The 18,702-nt window shown below is 35.0% G+C and overlaps 1 protein-coding gene across 2 annotated transcripts in view; it reads left to right on the top strand.

Moving 5' to 3' along the window:
- Positions 1–7,645, top strand: part of Grb14 (growth factor receptor bound protein 14) — a 137,848-nt gene extending 130,203 nt beyond the window's left edge. For both annotated transcript variants that reach the window (XM_004835843.4, XM_004835844.4), the window contains 5 exons: positions 3,206–3,322; positions 3,415–3,487; positions 3,628–3,715; positions 5,923–6,016; positions 7,274–7,645. In XM_004835843.4, coding sequence (XP_004835900.1) covers positions 3,206–3,322; positions 3,415–3,487; positions 3,628–3,715; positions 5,923–6,016; positions 7,274–7,420 — 519 coding nt within the window. In that variant the 3' untranslated portion in view covers positions 7,421–7,645. The remainder of the gene's footprint in view (positions 1–3,205; positions 3,323–3,414; positions 3,488–3,627; positions 3,716–5,922; positions 6,017–7,273) is intronic.
- Positions 7,646–18,702: the final 11,057 nt, after the last annotated feature.

The raw sequence follows: 18,702 nt of genomic DNA, 5'->3' as shown, positions 1-18,702 counted from the left end.
TGAGTCAGGGTCAGCCTTCTAAATGGCTTCATTCTTTTCTCTGCATTGTTTTCAGTTTCTCCAGTGTCTATTTTTAGTTTTCCTGTTGGTTTTTTCTTGGTTTCTGGAGCTTTTTCTTGGTTTCTGGTTTTTAGTTTTCTTCTTGGCGTTTTCGCTCATTTCTCTTTTCTCTTTACTAAGTTCTTGTTTTTCAGGTGTTGTGATTTCAAGTCTTAGAGATACTGTGATATGCTACTGGAGTTTACTCTGCCATCTTCCCCACCTCAAGTTCTTTTGATTCTTCATGTCTGACCCTGGGATAGACATTCTAAACTTCAGTTTCTTCCCTGACCTTGCCATTCTGTAGCACATAAAAGAACCCTAGACAGGACACGTTGGTGCTTTTATCATAAGCATTTTGTGTGACCTTGGTCTAGTCATTGCTGTCCTGCAATGTAAAATAAGAACATAGTTGCATAATTTCATCATATTGCTGCTATCCCATGGTTCTGTATGAAGTAGATGAGAGATAATATCTAAGGAAATTTTGTCTTCTCATTAATTACTAAGCTGCAAGTTTATCTAGATCCTTCAAATGAGATGACAAAGAGTGTGTGACTACTAGTTTCCAGGTAGCTAAATTGCCTGGAAAACATTTTGCATGAAAACCTCACTACAAGTGGAGTGGGTGGATCTGATCTCAAAGCATGGCTTGGCTAATCCAAGGCTTACTCAGGCCTCTTCTTTCTTAGGAAGCCATGACATTAAGATCATAGACCATTTTCTTAGGGCCTGCCTTGTTCATTCTCTAAGAAGAAAAAGCTAGAAAGTGGGACAAATATTTGAGAAGTATAACCAATTCTGAGTATTATAAACATTGCTTTCCTATGTGAAAGAAATTGAGCTGAAAATGACCTTTTAAGTTTGTCAGACTCTGCTTTACTTCCTTTTCTTTGCCCACCAAAGGTAAACTATTACTTTTTCATTTACCACCTACCATTCAGTGGAGAACATTTGCTGTATTTCATGTTTCCCCTTAGTGTGTACTTAATGCAGCAGATGAAAAGTTCTTATTTATCTTGCAGTCTCCCTACGTTTGCCAGGTAATTATGGAACATGGGATCTTGTTTTACATTCTGGCCTGCCATATTGAAGGAAAAAAAAAACAGATTATGTTTATTTTTTTCCAACAGTATGTTTATGTTATTAGGAACTTGAGATTATAGAACCAATCTAGGCTTATGAAGGAAGAGCTATTATACGGATGAAGCTATCATTAGGACTAAGGAGAGTTACTTTCTGGCTTGGGCAGGTGGATGCTTCTCATTAAGGTTGGTGAAACCAAAATGTGTCTGAGTGGTCCTCAGCTCTGCACAAAAGACCACGAGTGAGAAGGTCAAACTAAGGTGTGACAGCAAACAGATTACTGAGACAGCCTCTATCTGGAAAGAGCAGCTGTCAGTTATAAAGGCCCCTATAACAAATGGAAGATTGCATACCAGATCTCTAGAACCATATAAGGTTGTGGATCACTGTCACATGGTTTGGGAAGAAATAACAGATGCTAAGAAAGTGGGGGGGGGTGTGATGCAGTGATAAAGAAATGCTAAATATTTTCTCTTGGGTAGTTTTGTTTGAAGCCTACATTTGCCTAAGTAATCTCTTCAAACAAGTGAGGCAAGGCTAAATCCACACAGAGTGAAGGACATAAAACTGTGAAAACCATGACCTCTCAGATGCACGGTAGCTCACACTTTACCATTATAATTTCATTTCTGGTTTTGCTGTTCTATTCATAGATGGAGAATAAATATTTTCCATTTTTTAATTTTTTTCCTTTGGAGAATTTTAATTAATCTTCCTATTGAGTAAAAATAGTATTCCACTTCTGCTTTTGGTTTTCTATTAATTAATGGAGAATGTTAAATATTTTTCATTTAAAAATTTTGGGGGGAATTTTAATTTAACTTCCCATTGTATAAAATTAATGATATTCTTGATTCTAGATTTTGACAGTTGCCTCTTTTCTTTAGGATTTGTGACTTCTTGTGGGGTGGCACGATTTTTAGAAGATGGTTGTGAATCAGAACCTCAAAATAAAAACAAAATTCAAGTGTTGGATATCTTGGTTTCACTTCATGGAATATGAACATAAGAAGTAATTATTAGCCAGGTGTGGTAGCTCATGCCTGTAATCCCAACACCTGAGGCAGGGACAGGGGATGACAATTCCAAACTGCTGGGGCAGTTTAGCAATTAAGCAAGACCCTGACCCCAAATAAAAAAGGGCTGAAGATATAGCTCAGTGAGAGAGCCCTATGTTCAATCCCTAGTACCAAAAAGGAGGAGGAGGAAGAAAAGCAGGAAGAGGAGAAGGTAGAGGAGGAGTAGGAATTAGCAAAAACAATGAGTGTAGCACTTGTTTAAATTTTGCCTTCATAGAGAAGTCTTCTTTTTTATTTTTATTTTTCCAGTACCAGGGACTGAACTTGGGACCTTGCTGAGCTATATCCCTGACCCCAAGATGTCTTCTTTGTATCACTTTTTCTGTCATTCGGATTTATTTTTCCAGCTCTCCTTTGTTCATGTGCCTTATCACTACACGAAAGAAAGAAAAAAGTGTTCGAACATGAAACCATGGAAATTTTAATGTTGAATTCTTCTAATTATTACTCCACTAAATTTAATTTTCTAATGAATTTGAATATTTATGTTACAAACTTATAAAAAACATATTCTAGTTTGCTCCATTATAAAACATAAATACTATTTCTAAGGAGATATGTGTCCATCTATAGCTCTTGTGGATCTTGAATATCATAAAATAGCTGCTTTATAAGTAGGTGAACTTGATATTTAATGGATAATTGATGAATCTGAAGGCTTAATCAGAAGGTGGCTTTTTTACCATAGAAAGGGTTACTTTTTTCTCAGTGGGAGTTTAGCCATTTTATCCAAGACTGTGAAAAGAAAGTTTTGTTTTCATGCTTTCATTCAAAGTTTTTCATGTTTTTATTCAGCACTTAATTCAGTTATCTTAACAAATAACCATACTTAACCAAAGTATTTTATATTATCATTTAATCTTGAATGTGTATTTCAATTTTCTAAATCTCTTGATAGCCACTTTCTCAGTCTAGAGTGAAAGCATACTGCCAGCAAAGCACTGAAAGATAACTTTCAGTGATACTGTCATGGCTCAAAGTGAGGTGTGTTCTTTTTCTAGAGAAGTATATCAGAGAATTCCCTGGTAGCAATGGACTTCTCAGGTCAGAAAAGCAGAGTTATAGAGAATCCCACTGAAGCCCTTTCAGTTGCTGTTGAAGAAGGACTCGCTTGGAGGGTAACTAATACTTTCACTTTCTTTAAAAATATTTATGAATTCAGTTTCTTTCACCCAAACAATTGAGGTTTGTTTTTCCCTTCCTTGCCCAGAAAAAGGGATGTTTACGCCTGGGCATTCATGGTAGCCCCACGGCCTCCTCACAGAGCTCTGCTGCAAACATGGGTATGTCTGATTGCAACAGAGTCGGTGGGCAGGTGGATGTGCTTAGCTGCAGTCACCAGGTGCATCAGGAGGGAAGTCCACACAGGGAAACTGTGATCATTTCAAACAAACCTGTGTCTTTGTTCATCTTATTTCTTCAGCTATCCATCGGTCTCAGCCATGGTTTCACCACAGAATTTCTAGAGATGAGGCTCAGAGACTGATTATTCAGCAAGGACTTGTGGATGGGTGAGTTTGATATTTTTGGTTTTGAGTGATGTCGATTTGGATTTCTCCTATAGACAATAATTAGGCATCATACTAAGAGTTTTTAGTTTTGGCTTCTAATCAAACAGTAGTGCCTTGTCTGTAATGGTGGTTCTAATATTGTAACAATATCTTTGTTATACCTGGTACACAGTGTTTGCTTAGTATTTTTGTGTAAATGAATAGGTGACTAAATAGGATACTTTGTTTTTAACCAATGAGCACTAATATCCATTCTGTGCCAAGTCTAGCATCTCAGATATTCATGAAGGAAAAAATTAAACTAGTTTGGGTATCAACATTTTAATTTGAATGTATGATTAATATGATTCCAAAATATGGTTTGTATCATGTTATACATATTGTACTTTGTAAGGTACGATGCAGGGTGTATTATGTCACTGCTTTTTCTGATGTATTTTGAGTGGGTTTACTTTTTTTGCATTTGTTTATGTCCTTTTTGCTTTTTCTGTAAATTTTAACAGCCAAAAAATAATATAAGCTTATGAAACGAGTACTTTTTGGTAATTTCTCCCGTTATATTGTAATGAGATACCACGGAGTACACAGAGAAATATAAAATGTATTATGAAAGAGTTATCATTTAAAGGATTTGCCTCTTAAGTTACTCAGTGTTACTTAGCTGCTGTTTATAACACTGGCTAAATTCGCTTCCAAAAGGAGTACAAGTGAAGGAGGTTGTATTGAGGGTTTTTTTTTTTTGATACTGGGGATTGAACTCGGGACCTTGCGCTTGCAAGGCAAGCAGCAGAACCACTGAGCTAGATCCCCAGCCCTGTGTTGAGGTTTGGATGAGAAATTAAACCAGTCTCAACTTAAACAAGTGATGATGGACTTTTATCTTTAAAGCTTGGCTTAAAATGATGACAAGGATTTGAACTGACTTAATACTGATATTTAGATAAAAACATTCATTTTCACATAACAGATTACTAATAATGAGTTAGCATTTCACAGACTCTAAGAAAAAATTTTATATGCATGGATCATAGTCTTTATGGGTATAAATATGAGTAATCAGCAGAGTTACAATCTGTTGAGACCAAGAAAAGTATAAATCACAAAAAATTACTGAAATGTTTTAGAGTATTAGAATTCCCTTTATTTCTGACCTCAATATTTGTAAATTGAATATCTGTATTTTTAAATTTTTTCTGTATTTCTCTGAAAAGACGTGATGGTGCCAAGTGATCCACTAGGTGGTAGTGGAGATCTTCCTGGGAAGGGGAAAAGAATTAACAGTTTAGCTTACCAGTGAAACGCCCTTTTGTCCCCTCACCCAGTGATACACTGTCAGAATCTCACACAGCACAAATGAAATTGATAATCTCATCAGACATCTGTAAAGCCTCAAATTTAGCTGCCTCTTTGCCCAGGCACAGTGAGGTTTGTCTTGGAGTCACCAGCAGGGACCATTTACAGTGTGTTTTACAGTAATTAATACAAAACTGGTCTTCCACTGCAGTGCCAATAAATAAGAATCCATGTCCAGCAGCCTTTTTTCCTTTGGCCATTAGGCCAGGTCTTGTTTTCCTAGTTTGATGTTATGGAAGCTTTTTCCATTGCATTCTTCAAGGTTAAAGTGCATGTCTGAGGGTGCTTCCTTTACTAAAAATATTTTGTTTACATTTCATAAGTAATTTCAAGATTTATTTTTAGAATATATTCATTTTTTACTTCTGTTGTGTATGTAATACTAGAAACAAGAATCAAAAGAAGAAAATGGATCCAGTGTAGAAGTGGGGGTAAAAAATTATTTCACTCTAAATAATTATCTCTTTTCAGGGACTTAACATGACACATTAGGAAAATACAACATACCAATGTGTTATTCTTTGTGATAAAGAGTTACATGGCAATACCCAATTTCCCAATGGAAAAAGCATGTAGTACTAATTATTGATGCCAACATAACATTATATTACTTACTGTGAACAAACAATCTGACAAATGGGCTGTATATTTATCCTATTAAAATTACATTGGAACTGATGATAGTCTTTGTTATAACATATTGTTGTCAAGTAGATAATCTTACCCACTGAATACAGAGTAAAGGAATCCCTGTCTACCACATTGATGAATACACTTCCTGGATTTGTTACATGCTATCTGTGAAATCCATAAGTAAATATAGAAACATATTGAAATTCCTTCTCTCTCTTTAGAGTTTTCTTGGTACGGGATAGTCAGAGTAACCCCAAAACTTTCGTACTGTCAATGAGTCATGGACAAAAAATAAAGCACTTTCAAATTATACCAGTAAGTAATTTGTGATTTCACATTCATATATTAGAAATGATCTTAATGCATAAACTTTTGGAAACTTTGGTTTTCTTTTGTTTCTTTTATTAAATATAGTACGGGAGGTTGTGCTTTGACTTGAGTTAAGTTTGACAGAAATGGTTTTATGAGCCTGAATTAATATAAGAAATACAGGAATTGTAAAAATTAAATTTCCTTTTTTCTGTGAAACATGATTTAGCAATACCTTATAGACCCTATGCCACCTATTGTTAAAAGGCCACTAAAGAATCTCCTGAATTTTCCTAACAGTTCTTTAAAAAACATTATTTTAAAGCTCTTTCCGCTCTCTTTTCTCAAAAACATTATTTTTTTTGATGTCGCTCTTTTGCTGGTTTGTTTTTAATCATTATGGATGGAAACTCAGGAGCTATAGAGCTGATCGAAGTTATTTTAAGAATATTTTTAGAATTTCTGTGATTTCTACTTCTGGGTAACACAGTTTGCTTTGAGATTTCTGTTGCTTCTGCTGCTGTGCATCTACATGCATGTGCATTTATGTTTGTGTGTGTTGTGTACACTGGAATCAAGTCATGTACAATAGATTCAGTCTGCTTTCAGGAAGGCGTTATGTAAGATTGCTAAATAGCTAGTGCTTCCTTTTGCTTGTCTCTTTCTGGAATTATCCAAAGGGTATATAAAGTATTTTTCCTGTTTCTTTGATTATATTGTCAGTATCTCCAAGTCTGAATTGTTTAATGCCAGAACCTTCCCCTCCTCCAAAACCCATAAAAAAAAACCCAACTGTCATTCCATTAGTATATTATTTGATTGGTTTAGAATCAATTTGCTGATATAAATTGTGTGAATATTCATTTTAATATATCGAGTGAGGCATGAAATAGACAATATTTAGAAATGGAAATTAATTTCTGTAAATGAGAACATTAAACTCTTCTGTGTGCTTTTATACTGAATAGTACAGATATTTCACTGTTGAGTGATTCAAAATAGTTATACTATCGTAACTAAACAAAATACTAGGAGAATTACAAGGATAGAGATAGTAAAGTCACATTGTTGCTTCAAAGACCATTCTTTTCAATGCAAGTGACATTGTAAAAAAGAAGTGGGCATGCTGCAGTGCTCTTTTCATCCTGCTTAATTTTATAAACTTGTCAATTTTGGTGTATGAAGAAATAGTATGCAGTGGAATGGGAGTGTCCTTCTGGCTAATATACTGTCTTTCCCAATGTGTTGCTTTTCCTGTTTCAGGTTGAAGAGGATGGTGAGATGTTCCACACTCTGGATGATGGCCACACCAGATTTACAGATCTAATCCAGCTGGTGGAGTTCTACCAACTCAACAAGGGTGTTCTTCCTTGCAAGTTGAAACATTATTGTTCTAGGATTGCTCTTTAGCCAATCCAAAAGTGACTTGTTAAACTATTGAAGAAAAAGGACTCAAGGGGAAAAAATTAAAGAGACCATAAATAAGGGTGAAAACTATCTAATGGTAAAAAGAATGTATTTCATCCACAAGTTGCAAAATGTAGTTTGTGCATTACAAATAAGCAAAGACTTGGATTGGCATTATATTCATCATTTAAAATTTATTAGTTAAAATTAAACCTTAGAAAAAAATGACTTGTGTGTTCTTGTGTGATTTTACATTACTATATTTTCTTCAAATATGCATACTAATATCTGTCCTACAGCATTATAATTCTCAAAAGCAATCAATGAAAAAGAAATTGGAGGTTCAAAATGATTTTTTCAAAATGAATTTTATTTATTAATTATTATTATTTTGTTTTGAGACAGGGTCTCTCAAAATGGTTCAGGCTGGCCTTGAACTCGCCACAATTCTCCTGCCTCAGCCTCCACACTCAGTTCAAAATAAATTTTAATTTCACTGCTTTTTTTAATATTAAGAAGTGTGATAGCTTGAAAAATAAATGACACTACTCACAACTTGTCAACACAACTAAAACTTTTGAATTCTGTTTATAGTATAACCATAAAATCAAATCATATTTTGAGGTTGCAGCTAAAATTATTTTGAGATAAACTGTTTTTTTTCTGGATAACTTTCATTGTGGTATTGGATTACTAATTTTACTATAAAATCTATACTAGTACTGTAATAATTAGTGGTGTATTTTTCATTGGATTTAAATAATTTTATTTAATGATTGTCTGGGAATATCTGTTTTTAAGAAAATGATCAAAACATAGAAAAGATTTAAATAACTTGCACACATTTCACTACATATAATTTAGATCCTTATGCTAATAGATCATTAGCCTAATCAAAAGAGGTGACATCAAAGATTAGAAATCTATAAGTATCCTACTAGTTAATTCCTCTTTTTTCTCTATATCCCCTTTTTAGTTTCTTATAGCCATGTCAGTATGGAAGCCAAAGATTTTGATGACCTGAGACACTCTTATCTTTTCTGTCACACCATCTGGGAAGTTTTTGTTGTTGTTGTTTTGTGTTTTTTATTCTATGACTCTATTGTTCCCACTTTTGAAGACCATTGTTCTAAAAAAAAAAAGAGAAACAAAACATCAATTAAACATCCTCATTATATAAAATATTGCCCATCTCCTGTAACTGACCTGTATAACAGCACTGTAGGAAAGTCAGAATTTTATTAACAAAATTTCAGATATGCATACTTAAGTTTTCGATAAAAACTATATATTTTTGGTAACAAAGTGTAGAAAATACTCATGGAATGCTAATAAAATTATCACTTATTTTGTTAAATTTTAAAATATTCAAATTACTTTTAAACCATAAACATATTTTCTAAAGTACTGAAAGTCAAAATATTAATCTGATGTTATAAAATCCTGATTTGATTGCCACAAAAGCTTGGAAGACACAGAAGTTCTAAATGGAACAGTGGGAAGTAGACAAAGTAGACATACTTTCCCCTTTCAACCTTTAAGACTGGAACTATTTCAGAATTATTTCCAATTTATAAAAACACTTTTTGTTTTGAATTGGAATGCATTTACTCATTTTGTACCCAGTTCAACTAGGTAATATCGTAAAATGTAATATTATAAATACTAAACTCTGATAAATTGACCAATTCTTGCTTGTCTTTGTTATGTGTCTGTGACTTCATTCATAATCTAAATTTATATTTGGGGGACCCAGATATTATATATAATTGTTTGCTTTGATCTTAAATCTTAAGTCAAAGGAAGTTATTGCAGAAAGATTGATGAAATCATTTGCTTGATTCCTTCTGAAAATGGATCTTACTTGCCTCTGTATGTGTGTATCTGTGTGTGTGTGTAAATTTGATATGTCAAATCTGAGAATGTCAGACACCTTAACATTTACTACAGTATTAAAATTCATTCCCTAGAAAATGTGAATTACCTTTGGATTGTTTTCCATTTTGATGTAGCTGTATTTGGTTATTTTGCACCACTTTGGATAGAAATGAGGACAAATCAGCTGTTTTTGCTATTTCTATTCACATATTGGAGTTAGAATGGTTCTCTCTGAAGGGAACACAGTAGATGATCCCTGTTTGTGTATGTGTGTGTGTGATTTTTTTTTTTTTTTTTTGGTCAGGGTCTCCCTATGTAGTTCAGTCTGACCTTGAACTCATTATGTAGTCCAGGCTGGCCTTGAACTCGTGATCCTCCAGCCTCAGCCTCCTGAGTGCTGGAATTACAGGCACGCACAACCACACCTGGCTGTTCTTTTTTGTTTTCTTATATTGAAGGTTTAGGTAATTATTTTGAAATATCTAGAAGACCTAATTCAAACAAGTAACAATTTCTAGGAGTGATTTAATTCAGGATCTTTACTTATTTCACATGTATTAGAGTAAGCCCTGACTGATCTGAGTACATTAGGTGGACATCATAGTTTTAATTCTGCTTTAGGGTATTCAGCATTAATCAGAGTCTTATGAGGTCTGTAGCTTTTGAACACCAACAATAGTAACCCTGCTCGTGGAAGTTGTATTCTTGTGATGCCAGACTATTCACTGGTCATAACATCCTTGAGGAGGAGTGACTGTCACTTGTAATGGCCACAACTTGCCTTCCTTGCTGGCTTCACTGTTTACAAGAGCACTCTTAGACTTTGTGCTCATCAGATCCATTCCATCTTGGTGAAGCCTACGAGCCCCTTTTCACAAAATGCCTTTAAATATCCAAAATAAAATAAACAGAATTTCAAAGCAAACTGATTACATAGAGAAATAACCTGTATAATGGTATATGTAGGTGAACCTGTGCCTTGCTGCATTGTGTCTGGCTGTGTTAACAATTAGCCATGTAAGTCCTCCAGTTTTCTGTCTTGTATTCATGTCTTTTAGGGGACAGAGTAGGAAATCCACATTGTTAATGATGCTACCAGGTGGGCATAGAGAAGTTTGCATGAAATGTAGAGTCATTGTAACATTTGTTGGACATTAACTCATCCCAACTGCATGCCTACCTCTTGCAGGATTGCATCACCTTGGCCAATACTGGCTCCCATACTTTTAGCATCCATGACATTTTAGGTATGCTCATAACTGGAGTACTGCTTGTAATCTGTGACATTTACTTGTGCTCATAACTAGGTTACTGCTTGTAATGTCTCTTAACAACTACTCTGCACACCACTGATTAGAGATCTGTGTAACATAAAGGCCACCTTCTTGTTTGAGCACATAATCACCAAAAAGTTTATTGCAGAAATTCCCAAATTAATTTTTCACTAGCATAAATACTTGCTTTGCAGTTGGAGTATCATGTGATTAGTCTTTGCTAAGTTGTCTTGGCACTTAAAATCATTTATACAAAGTACTTAACACACTGTGTAGAATCTTCATCCATACTGTGTGTATACTTTGGATATGTGTACATTTTGTTTATATTAGTGATTGTATATTTAAGTCCTCCACCCCCAGGAACATTCCTCCTCCCTCACAGTCCCTCACTGTGCCACTTACTGTTTGTCCTTCCTGACAGGAGCAATATGTTGTGTTTTTATACTGTGCCTCTGTCCTTCCTGTATTTGTTCCTTTCTATAAGGCTGCTCTTAAGGAAGGAGCTATGAACACAACAGCAGGGCCTTACCAGTCCATTTGTAAGGACTTACAGACAATCATACTGTGCCCATCTGTACCAGACCCTATAGATAGCCAGGCTTTTATTTACCTGCTGATTAAAAATATTGTTTGCTTTGGGATTCTTAACATTGTCTACCCCCCCTTCCCAAATTACAGTAACTGTTGGAATGGGAAATATAGAAGGTTGAAAACCAGCTTTAAAGTCCATGCCTGGAGAGTGTGGAGAAGTTGAGAAAACTTTGTGACAGATTCATCTCTGAGACATTAATAAAATATTTCTGAGTGAATGTATCCCTCTGGCTGAATTCACATCCACTGTCTACCTGATCCCTCAGAAGTTCATTTAATGTTAGCATTCTGATTGAGTTGAGAATGTTGCTCTTGCCTTGTTGCTTGTTTAATTCACTCCAGCATGTATTGAATGCCTATTATGTGAAAGCCATCTTTAGAGATGCAAAACTGGATAACACAATATAGATGTACAAGTATCTATCCTAGAGGGCAGATGTGATAAGTGTTATACTATAAATACAAAAGGAGAGAGACATTGGTCACACCTGCTGAAGGATGGAAGGAATAAAATGGATTCTTGAAAGACCTGTGGAAGTTAGACTTACAAAACCCTGGAGAAAGGACTGGATAGTGCCATCAAAGTGAGGGAGGCAGTGCCAGACAGGTTGGAAAGGACTTAGACTGAACTTAAGAGTTTTTCACTGAATGATAACTTCATTGTAAATGAAATGTACAGGACATGATAACAAAGACGAAAGTCGTGGTAGACAGGACTGGAAAGGTAAACTGCTGCATTCTGGAGAGTTCCAGTGTTGGGAAAAGCAGCTTATAATTTAGGTAATACTGCAGCCAGGTACAGTGGACCTTCGACTTATGACTGGCCTGACATACAAACAACTTGAGTTAACCTGGGTTAAGTTTTAAGACTAAAGTCTTAAGTGATGACCCAAATGCTGGCCGCTTGTGTTTCTAGACGGTCTCAGATAGATTTAACCCTCAAAGAGTTCTGGAAGGAACATTACAATATCCTTTCCTGTAGGGTTAATTGAGAAATCTTGGGCCACTGCCACTCTGAGGACACTGAGATTGGCCTGTACACAGGAGAGAGACTTTGAAGGCTGTGTAGAGGAGACTGAGAGCCTTCAGTTAACTTAAGTTACAACCAGCCCTCGGGAAGGAATTGAGTTTGTATGTCATGGGTTCACTGTACCTCAGTATTTTATTCCACTAATTTTTTACCTGCTTGAAATCATGGATGGGCTTACATACCTTCTTTCCACATTGAAATTCTAAAAAAAAAATCATCTGAATGAATAAGTGAACTTGTTCACTTCTATCTTAGAAGTAGCTTAATAATCTGAAGTTAGAAAGGCAACTGTAAGTAAGATGAATAAGGTAGGGAGGGGAACTGAAGGAGAATGACCCAGAAGATAGCTACTGCAGCAACCTTGCAATAATCAAAAGAGCCTGCTGGAGGATAGGGCATGAAAAAGTTTTGTGGAGGTGAGTCGTCAGTGACCATAAGCAATTGGATGAAAGGCATGAAGGAGAAGTAAAGGGAGGAGTCAAATGATTAATAGGTTTAGGGCCAGGGAGACTAGGAGGATTGATATTTATGCTCGTGAAAAGCTGATGATTTTTTTTTTTCTTTTTTTGGTACCAGGGATCAACTTGAGACCTTGCACTTTCGAGGCAGGTGGTGAAACCACTGAGCTAAATCCCTGGCCTGAAAAGCTGATGATTTAGATGTCCTAAAGATTTTTAGAGCAGGAATTGTCTTTAGAATCTCTTCCTGCAGTAAGGTGAGGCCTTAATGCAGATGTGGAAAGGAATAGTCAAATACAGAGAATTTGTTTTGCACAGGAAGTTAAGAACTAGGACATTGTATACTGTGGAAGGCCTCACTGAAAAAAGAAAAAGGCCTAATGAGATGGTGGGATGTTGGAACCTGAGGAGAATGATGGTCCTTGAAAAAAGCTGTGGGGTGAAGAACTTTGCCAGCATTAGAAAGAGCATGTGCAAGATCCCCAAAGCAAAAAACAACAGGATATGTTTGAGGAACAAATGTAGACCAGCATTGTGTGTGCAGGGCAAGGAGAGAATGGTAAAGATGACAGTGAAGATGCAGGTAACATTCAAGTCATACAGGCCCTTTAGGCCATGGAAAGGAATTTGAGCTTAATTCTAAGGATAGTGAAAAGCCACTGGTGGCTTTTAAAGCAACCAAAAGGAGAAAATAAGATTTGTGTTTGGATAAGAACACTCTCAATAGCTGTGGATCATGGATTGGAAGTGGGCAAGAATATACATTTCTAGCATCATTTATAGTAGGAAAAAAAGCATTTAAAGATCGAATGTCAAGAGAATGGTCAAAATCATAATGGACGATCATATATGGACGATATATGGACGATAAATCATAATGGACGATCATACACTGATAGGAAAAATTTCTACAACTGTTAATAAAAAGTGTATCTCTGTGTGTGTTAGAAGGATGTTCAAAAAAAAAAAAAAGGGATCATAGGTGTATTTGACCCTGCTGTCCCTATCATAAAATTAGTGGAATGCTGAATGACTTTATATTTTGCTTTATCTTTTTGCCATGTATCTTTTTATGAATGGTTGTACTTTTTATCGTCAGAAAAATATCTCCTTTTGAGGAAAAAGACATCTATACGTGAGAAAATTATTTCAGTGATTTTATTCTGTCTACTTTCCTAAATTTGACTACACTTGTTTGCTTTTCCTTGATGTGACGTTCATTCTTTTGCAGTAAAATACTCATTTGGATTATTGGGTGTCTTGTACACCTAAGTATGTTACTCTTCTGCCAGAACACATGAATTCGTTATTTCCTAGTAATTCTCAGTGGACAATGGACACAGATCTTAGCTGATGCCTGTCTATTTCTTAAGAAGTCTAAATTTAGGCTCTCTTCCTAATCTGTCGTCTTTGTAACTCAAAGGAGCCAGAGAATTTTCATTAAAAGAGACCTGTTTTTAACTTCTGAGGCTAGGCTGGCTCCCAGCGTTTCATCCTGGGGTATGGTAAGGATTACAAAGTGCCTGCAGCATCAAACTCCCTAGTGCCATTTTCCTAGACACTCATGAATCCCACATAGGTCCTGGGGAGTCTGAAGGGTGTCTGAGCACATTTTCTAAAAGGATATTACTTTCCTGTTGCTTTACATTGTAATAGTATAACATTTATAACATTTTACTGTAGCAAAAGTAAATAATATACCTGGAATTGCAATCAACTTCGTTAATTTTAAGTCCCTTATTAAAATGAAAAATAACTTTTTAATTCCCTTTAGGGTCTAGATGCTATCTCTCCTGCTCTTAGCATTTTATAACCCCCTGTCTATAAAACCTTTTCCATGTTTTCTCATAGAAAATAGCTTAGCCTTTTTGCTTTCTTGCCCTTGTGTCTCTTATCTTCTCAGTGCTTTTCAAAATTGTCCTTTACTCCATGTCATAATCATTAAAGTTATTAAATCATAGTGCCCAAGAAACTACCTAAACTCTTTGTGCCCAAACTCAAATCATCTGTGAAGCTTCTGGTTAATTGTGAGCTTAGTTGTGGGATTTAGAGGGATGACAATGTTGTTGATCATGATTGGTTAAATATTATCAAGACTACTGAAGAGAACATTGAGTCTTCACTGCACACCCACAATTCCCCCCAGAACCTGTAGGATATGTTTACTTAAAATAAGTCACATAGATAGCACATCTTCATTGTCAAAATTAGGCAACATTAACAAAAAAAAACCCCTGTAGTTTTATCACAATACTAACAAATTGATACATATAGTGAGGATACATTTTATATCATCTTTGAACATTTGACACTAATCATACCTTAGCCATTTAATCTCAGTTTTCTCTGGGTATCTGGCTTTTATTCATAAGAAGCCATAGACTATTCATGTCTTATTTGCACTGCCTAAAAGATATGCAGAAATATTTTTGTAAGTTTTGATTGATTTGATGATTTTTTGGGAAATGGCATAATACAAAATATTTCTGAAAGATTTGTTGGCTCATTAAGTTGAACCTGTTGCCTCTGTTATCTCTAGTAAAAAGTCCAAAATAGTATGTAATCTGCATTTTGTATGAAATTCCATTATTGAAACAAGTGAAAGAAAGCCTTTCTTAGTGCAGCGTTCCTCAAACTGTGGTTTGTGAACCAAATGCCCAAAAATCCTCACTCAAAGATTCAGTTAGAATTCTGAAATGGAGCCCAAAAATCTAAATTTGTAATAAGCATACCAGATGAGTCTGATACCTCCCAAACCTTGAGAATTACTGTCTTAGTGCACCTGATAGTTTTCTCCCCAGTACTAACTAGTCTTCTCTAAATGTTTCCAAGACTGTAGTAGCAAGGCAATTCACCAAATTCTTAATAGGATAAAATGAGAGTAGTGATTTTGACTGATCACATAACCAATGTAAATGATTCATCCTCTTACTATAGTTGGTCTTTCAAACACAACAATGAGGAGATTTACTGGAGTCATTCTAGCCCTGAATACACAGAACAATTTTCAGTTTTATTGAATTTTAAGGTTTTAAATCTTAGGCACATGTCGCACTAAATATAAATGATGTATAAGTGTACCAACAACAGGTAACATTAAGGAATGTCATAAATATGTACAACCTAAAAATTCTTTTTTACAAGACTTGCACTAAAAATCTGAAAAATCTGAACAATACTAAAGGACAGCCAGTGGATGTCACCAGTGGGCTATGAATTCATAGAGCCTAGCATTGTTTGTGCTATTACCTCTCAGGAATAACTGGCTGGTGTTCTTATAACATTATAACAACCAGTATGTTTTTCCCTTTCCTTATAAATTATTGACTGATTCTGTACCAATTAGTTCTACCAGTTGGTAGTTTTGTTATCAAGTTAAGCTTCAAGACAAGAACCTGGACTCAAATGATTAAAAATTTAGAGGCAGTTGATTAAATATGCAGATAGTCTGTAAAGCTACTTCTTGAAACTATTATATTGCTTTTTAATACTAATGATTTGTATAATTAATAAAAAACAAGTATAAAAGAATGTAAGGAAGAAATGAGACTTTAAAGGAAATCAAGTTAAATGCCAAGGACTAAGAGTACCATTCAGTGAGAATGCACTTATCCTTTAAGACAGATACAACTGTTTTGGTTTTAAAAATATGACGCCATTTTTAGCAAACTCTATGTTATAGAATCCTACAATTGTTTTGGAAATTATGTGTTGAATCAGTGAACGGTCTGAGGGCTAATTAAATACATTTTGTGAATCGTGTAGTTTTTCCTCCAATTAAAAATGTTAATTACTCCATTGAATTTTGCAATTTGAAGGTTTGTTGTGAAGTATAAGCAGTGAAGCATGGGTGTCCAGGTCAAATTAGGACTGCTGTTGAGATACTTTGGCTTACAATAAAAATAAAATAATTTTTAATTAATTATGAATTTAAGAACTTGCCCTAAGCAATCCTGACCCCCAAATTCTAAGTCTTAAAATGTGTTTTTCTCCTGATCATAGAGTTTTCTCTGCTGTGAACATGAATTTTAAGTCAGTCCTACTCTTTGCTTTGTGTGATAGATATTTAAACTCATTATGTTTCTGTTTTCTTCCCCATGTTACAGAGCAAATCAAATGATACCAGGGTTAGCTATTATTTGGGGGCACTGCTACATGGTCATCCCTATCACAGGCTCTTTGCTTAGCCTATCTCATTTAACCATTGAAAAAATCCTATAAGGGAAGTTGTGTTATTTTTACATCACAGAAGAGAACAGAGAAGTGCTGAAGCGTGCTTTCAAATCATGGGGTGTCTGATTCAATTGCCTAAGATTTTTCAAAAATTCTTTCTTCTCTGGATAATGCTGTTGCTGTGCTTTCTGAGGCCCAGGCATTGCATTGAATATACTCCATGGGAGGTGCGCTGACGCAGGGCTGGCAGTGCACACCTCAGTGCAGCACCATTGATGAAAAAGCACAACATCCCTAGACAACAGTATCTGCCCAGCCTCTTCGAATCCTTTTGAAGTGGGCTCTGTCCATGGTGACTCGTAGGACTGAATCTGGTTACCTACACTTTGGAGACTGGGGCCAGAGCCACGTGGATGTTTATATGTTAAGCTTTGAACCACTATCATAGAAGACAGTTTAAGAAGAGATTTCCAATCTTAATTTAAAGACGGAAAAATCATGGTCAATATAAATAACACCTCAAGGTTATTTCAAGAGTCGAGTTTTAACTTTAGGGTTGAGAAAGAATTTTGGTTATTTTTCTCTGTCTCTTTACCTCCTTTTTTCTTTCTGAGGAATATGAACACCATTTTAAATTAGTTTGTAAACAAGGAAATTTCCAAAGTTGATTTTTGGGTGATTGTTTATTCTACCTCAAATTTTTCTGCTTTACAGTTATTGATTACTTCTTTGTCTTAGGAAATATTGTAGGTGCTCAGGCAATGAATAAAGACAAGGTCTTTGTCCTCAAAAAACTCATAAAAAGTGACAACAATAACAAAAAGACATCAACACATTAGCATGAAAACATGGTTGATACAGTGATAGAATGTATACATATAGTGGAAGCATAGCAAGTAGACACATTTAACATGATTTTGACTGTCATTTTTTAAATAGGATATTCTATCCCCCATTTTGCCTATAAAGAATTTAATTTGGGGGTATATAACTTTTATTTCTATACTTTTTGTTCCTATTGACTGAGCTCAGAAAATCTTACCACTTTAATATTTCATGTTGAAAATTGTACATACATATGCATGTTTGTGTGTGTGTGTATTCTATTTACAGGTCTTCATTCTAAAATAAAATTACCCTTTAAATTCTTTTATATGGCAGTATTGGTATATTCCTATGACATGCTCTATTATCTTATAAAATCCATCAGTAATTTGACAAGATCTCTCAATGTCTGTAAATAGCATATTATGCATTTATATCACTTGATACTTTTCAAGACATATGTAGAAAGCCAAGTCTTGGGAGTAATGTTTACCAGAAAAGGTGTACCATGTTCATTGCAGAGTACAATGGACAAAATATTTGGCAATTCTTTCCACACAACCAAGTTCAAAATGTTTAAATAATTCTTGACATGTGAAAGATTACAAATGTACTTCAGATATGGTTGGTTGATTTTATAAATGAGTTTTTCCACTTTCTATAGTTATATCAACAGAAGTTTTATTAAATTATATTTAAAGATTTGACGAGATAGATCCTGTGGAAAGCAAGTTAGCTCAAATTTTACTATCATGTTATACTGTGGTTGGTCTAAGAGTGAAAAGGTGGGTTTAATCAGCATGAACATTTGCAGAAAGTAACGAAATTTAATAAAATAAATAATTCCAAGAGGCCTCATTAAGCCAGAACATTATTATAAAATTGAATATACATTTTGACATCTGTACCAATAAATTTGAGAGCTGTGAACACTTACCACATATAATAATGAAGGTCCTTTAAAAGACCCTGCTGTTCTTGTTCTAGAGGAAGTATTGCTCCTTGACTTTATTTTCTTTTTAAATTAAAATGGGGAAAAGGAGAGAGGCTAGC

Source organism: Heterocephalus glaber, unplaced genomic scaffold, assembly GCF_053883595.1.
Source record: "Heterocephalus glaber isolate CG9 unplaced genomic scaffold, H.glaber_assembly_v1.0 deba00000347, whole genome shotgun sequence".
Taxonomy (NCBI): Eukaryota; Metazoa; Chordata; class Mammalia; order Rodentia; family Bathyergidae; genus Heterocephalus; species Heterocephalus glaber.
This window is presented reverse-complemented; position numbering and strand designations above follow the sequence as displayed.